Source organism: Egretta garzetta, unplaced genomic scaffold (genome assembly GCF_000687185.1).
Source record: "Egretta garzetta isolate BGI_Z169 unplaced genomic scaffold, ASM68718v1 scaffold140, whole genome shotgun sequence".
Lineage (NCBI taxonomy): Eukaryota > Metazoa > Chordata > Aves > Pelecaniformes > Ardeidae > Egretta > Egretta garzetta.
In genome coordinates, this window is record NW_009258376.1 from 485,708 (window position 1) to 490,859 (window position 5,152).

General features: G+C 57.1%; 1 protein-coding gene across 1 annotated transcript in view; it reads left to right on the forward strand.

Moving 5' to 3' along the window:
- Window positions 1-4,917: 4,917 nt before the first annotated feature.
- The window catches only part of LOC118452428 (syntaxin-binding protein 4-like), a 52,428-nt gene continuing 52,193 nt past the window's right edge, over window positions 4,918-5,152 (forward strand). The window contains exon 1 of the mRNA XM_035895646.1: window positions 4,918-5,014. Within this exon, the coding sequence (XP_035751539.1) occupies window positions 4,918-5,014 (97 nt within the window). The remainder of the gene's footprint in view (window positions 5,015-5,152) is intronic.

The window sequence follows — 5,152 nt, forward strand, 5'->3', positions numbered from 1 at the left end:
TTGTTCTTGCTGCCGTGATTCGGGCTTGTGCCGGGGTCTGGCGTTGAGCATGGGGGTGTTTGCAGCTCAAGGATGGGTCAAAGCTCTTCCCGAGCCTCTGCCGCCCTCCCAGCTCGGTGGCGTGTTCCGAAATCTTTCCCCAAAATACCTTGTTTTCCCGTCTTTCCGTACCCAGCCATCTCCCTCCTCTCCTTCTTTCCCCCACCTTTCTTATGGCTTCACTTGGGTGAGTTCCCTGCCATCATTCTTGCATTTTCCCTAAATGGGGAAATGAATTGATTTGCTCCTCCCCTGGGGACCCAGAGAGCCTGACCCAGCAGAGCAGGGTCCGCAGCCCCCCTCAGCCCCTGTCCCCTGTTAATAAGTTTATAACCAGTCCAATCCTACAGCCCAGGGGATTTGGAAAGGCAGGCAGGTTTATAATCCTGTTAACCCTTCATGGGAGCTGCCTCCCAACCCGGGGCTGCCGCGTGGGTCCTCAAGTCCCCAGCAGATCCCCCTCCCCTGTGGCTGTATTTAAGTTGCATTAATCCCCATCTCAAGCAGGCACGTGGGAGGTCTGGGCTGGATCAGATGTTGGGGGACGTTTATCTCTGTGGGGAACGGGGCTCTGGCATAAAGCCCTTCCCGAAAATCCTCTGGCAGGCCAAGCCTGACCTTGCTTCCACCTGAAACAGCCTCTCTTCCTAATTAGCAGGACAGGCTAATTAAGGAGGCCTTTTCCTATAGAATCATAGAATGTTTTGGGTTGGAAGGGACCCCTAGAGGTCACCCAGTCCAACCCCCCTGCAGGGAGCAGGGACACTGCTAACTAGATCAGGTTGCTCAGAGCCCCATCCAACCTGGTCTCGAATGTTTCCTCAAGCAAAGCCTTTCAGAGCATCACGGCTACCTGTTGGTGGAAGGGTCTGTCCGTGGGAAAACACTTGTGAGCCCTCTCTGAGCCCCAGCGCCTATGGGCTGGGCTGTTCCTCGCTGGGCAAGAAGCACCTCCAGAAAATGCTCCCCCTCGGGTGACTCGATGAGTATCCTTCAGGTGGGATCAGCTCCCTCTGGGAAGCCCCTGTCCCCACCAGGGTGTGGGTGATGAGCTGTGGAGACCTGACTTTAGACAGCAAAGGTTCACTGGGATGAGTCCCTCGTGCTGAAGGGAGCATCCCTGGAAACGGGATGAAGTTTAGAGGAAGGTGATAAAAAGGGTCGAAGGATGGAAGAACCTGGCCATCAGTGAGAGGCGGCATCTCCACCTGCCTGCGGTCTTGGTGGCTGGGTGGTGCTGGCTCCTGGGGCAGATGCACGGGGAGAAGGGGGTCTTCCTCTCTGAAAGGTGAGCAGATGTGTCCAGCCCAGGGTGGGGACATCTTCCCGCAACAGAGGGAGGGAGCAAGCGCTGGAAAACTGTCTTGGCTTTAAAGATGGAGAGGTGAGGAGGTTTCAGACTAACGAGCCGGCTTTGGCTCAGGCAGGGCTGACCCACCAATGCAAGGACTGGGGAGATGAAATGCTCCCTGGGAGCCACCTTCTGACCTCCGCATCCAGAGGAGACCCATGCTTGGCTGCCGGAGGGGGAGCTGGGTCAGCGAGGGGTGGCATAGGGGGGTGATGGCCCCTTGGCAATGAAGGGACGCTGCAGAGATGAGGCATGTGACAATGCCTGGCGCTGGCCATCCACCTCGGGGAGGAGGGGATGGGTGAGCAACCACGCAGGCAGCAGTGGGAAGCAGGAGCTGCCCCTGTGCAGCCCCTCCAGTCCCCTGGGATCCCCCTCTTTGCCCCAGAGGAAGAGGATGAAGGCGCACCAAGGTCTGCATGGCCATCGGGAGGAGGAAGGTGCCCATAGAGTGTGGAGACATTGATGTGTGACCGCTGCCACCTGGGCTTGTGGGGATGAGCTTTCTCCATGACTGGTGTCACTGGGAAGAGGCAGGCCCCTGGGCTTGGGGGAGCAGCGTCACCCTGCTGGGGTGGCAGCACCCCGTCATCTGCTGCCACCCCTCTGCCTGCAGAGTGCTTGGGGAGCTGCTGATGCCCGGGGCTGGGGCAGACGGCACCGTGGGGGCACCCGGCCGGTCCCTGGGTGCTCCCCACAGTACCCGCCTGCTTTGTCCACCGATAACCTCAGCAGTGTGGTTTTGTCGTTCCTTCTCACGTTCAGACGTGTCTGTGAACCTCCCTGGTCCTACGAGCTCGTCTGAAGCAGCTCTGTGGGTCACAGTTAGGAGACCGAAGTGGGCCGCACCGTGACTGCGGACAGCGTGCCGTCGCCAGCGCCGCAGTAGCCCATTGATTTTGTTTGATTTATTATCAACGCTTTGTAGCTGATCCTGTAAGGAAAAATTTCTTCACAGAAAGGGCTGTCAGGCTCTGGAATGGGCTGCCCAGGGAGGTGGTCGAGTCCCCACCCCTGGAGGTATTTAAAAGAAGGGTGGATGAGGTGCTGAGGGACAGGGTTTAGTGGTGGGATGGCAGGGGTAGGGGAATGGTTGGACTTGCTGATCTTAAAGGTCTTAAAGGTCCAAAGCGATTCTATGATCTTCTCTTTTCTAATCAGATGCAAGTGCCACCTTAGCCTACACTAATTTTGTTTTGTCATGAAGCAAATGTTGGGCTGTTCTTAAGCGAGCGCCCAGTGCTGCCCGGGCAGCCCTTTGCTCCCACGGCGGCTCAGTGGGATGCGGGCAGGGACCATAACGCAGTGCTCTCCTGAGGGCTGCACACACCCACCTCAAAACTTTTTAGTGCTGCTTTCCAGAGCTGAAAGCCCTCGGTCAGACCTTGCTGCTGCTGTGGGATGTCTGCCCACCTCTAATTCCCACCCACGCAAACCTGCTCAGACCCTGTTCTTCTGCTAAGCCGCGCTCCCTGCGGGCGATGCTGCCGTCAGCACAACCCGCCCGTCCCCAGCTCTGGCATCCTTCTGCTTTGCCAAGCTCAGGGTCCTGCCTGGAGCTGCCACCTCCGGGGGGTGATTTGGTCCTGGCCGAATCGCCCGATTCGGTCGGGGATGGTCACTGTGGGACCTGGCCAGGCTGGGCATCTCCACGGCGCTGTGGCCGTGTCTGGGCTCAGCAGCTCCCCAGACCGAGGGCAGCCAAGCGGGGCTGCCCCGACTGCCTGGCTGGTGTGGGGCAAACCCCTCCCGGCTCGCTGGCAGGGCTGAGAGCACCAAATCCTGGTACCTGCCCTTCCCTTGGCTTTCCCATTTTGCCCTGTGTTTCTGCCACGATGCACCTCTTCGCTTCTCTTCTCATGCTCACCAACATGTCTGTCCCTGTAGCTGGGTCTTCTCCCTTTCCTAGCCAGGGCTTGGGCACCCTCAAAGTCAAGAAGTTCTTCCTCCCGTTCAACTGGAACCTCTTCTGCTTCAGTTTGTGCCCATTGCCCCTTGTCCTGGTGCTGGGCACCACTGGGAAGAGTCTGGCTCCGTCCTCATGACACCCACCCTTGTGATATTTGTAGGTGTTGATGAGATCCCCTCTCAGCCTTCTCTTCTCCAGGCTGAACAAGCCCAACTCCCTCAGCCTTTCCTCCTAGGGGAGATGCTCCAGTCCCTTCCTTGTCTGGTTTGGCGAAAGCCTTCATGCCAATGTGGGCCGGGTGCCGGGCAAGCCTTGCTTTGGTGGGATGTGTGTAGTGCATCGCCAGATGTGCCTGATGTCCAGTTGGTGTTATTTACCCAAATTTTGATCTTGCAGCTAAATTAATTCATTTTTTAGGAGAGTTTTTTGCCACCTAAAGGTCTACCCTACTCAGGTGTTTCATTTTTCATCTGAATGCCCCCAAATGGAAGGCGCTTTAAAAAAGCAATTAAAAATGCAGGAAAACCTTTTGCATTGTTGAGGGTGCCCGAGCCCTGGCCCAGGCTGCCCAGGGGGGCTGTGGAGTCTCCTTCTCTGGAGATCTTCAACCCCAACCTGGACGCTGTCCTGTGCCCCCTGCTCTGGGTGAGCCTGCTTGGGCAGGGGGGTGGCACTGGGTGAGCTCTGGGGGGCCCTTCCAGCCCCTGCCATGCTGGGATTCTGGGATTATAAAGCACCTTGAACTTGCCCAGCAAGGCTTCCCATGGCCATTGGGGAAGCTCTTGCTCATAACATTAGTTCTTCATGCGTGGGAAAAGTAATATCCAACGGCATCAGGTTCATCAAGGAAATATCTGGCAGAGAGTTTGCTGTCCTGAGCAAGCGCGTCCATATCTGATCCCCGGCTGGGCTGGGCTGATGTGTGCTGATGCTCAGCTAATGAGGTCCGGTGCCACTAACGGGGTCTGACCTGGAGCCTGCAGAGATGCTGTGGGGACAGCCCAAACAGACAGCGCTGGTGGAGCTGGGGCCAAGAGCTCACCCGAGGCCTCAGCTGGCCCCAGGGCTGGCGGGGGTGCAGGACCTGTGTCGCCCCACTGCTCCAGGGGAGGTGTTTCCTGGGAATTTGTCTTCATTTCACACCATGCCCACCCAAGATGACAGCCCTGCTCCTGCTGAGCCCCAAGGTGGTTTGTTCCAGCTCTGTCCCTGCTCACTGGCTGCCCTTGGACAACCCTGTGTCATGGCTCCATCCCCACATCCCATGAAACAGGGGTCACCCTGCTTCTTGGGCCGGGTGATGTGCGGCGAGATGGGGTGGAGGAGGCTGTTGAAAGGCAAATCATGCTTCTGACCTCCCAACAGACAGTGGGACAGCTGACCTTGCTTTATATTAAGAAGGAAATGTCGTGGGCTGGAAAAGATGCTAAAAGAAAAAAAAACCCCAACCCCCTAAGTGCTGCAGTCTGTTATTACTTCCAGAGCTTTGCTACGGATTTTAAGCCTTTCGGGACGGCGAGCACGCATGTCCTGCACTGAACACTGCCCTTCATCCCTGGCGGGGCCGTTCCCAAAGCCGCGTGAGAGGGTGCAGGCGAATAATTGCCCCGTTGTGCCGATGCCGAGCGTGACGGCCCTGCTGGGGGGGCTGGTGGAGCTCCCTCCCCGCTTGTTCGGGAAGGCGCTTGCCATGGGCCACGTTGGCTTTGGCTTGCGTAAGCTTTAATCTAAAGTTGGAGATGTTTTTAGCTGATCTGTGTTAATGTTGGGTGGAATTAACATGCATATGGAGAGACCACGTGACCCCCTCCCACCTCCCCCTTGCCTTTTTTTTTTCTTTTTTTTTTTTTTTT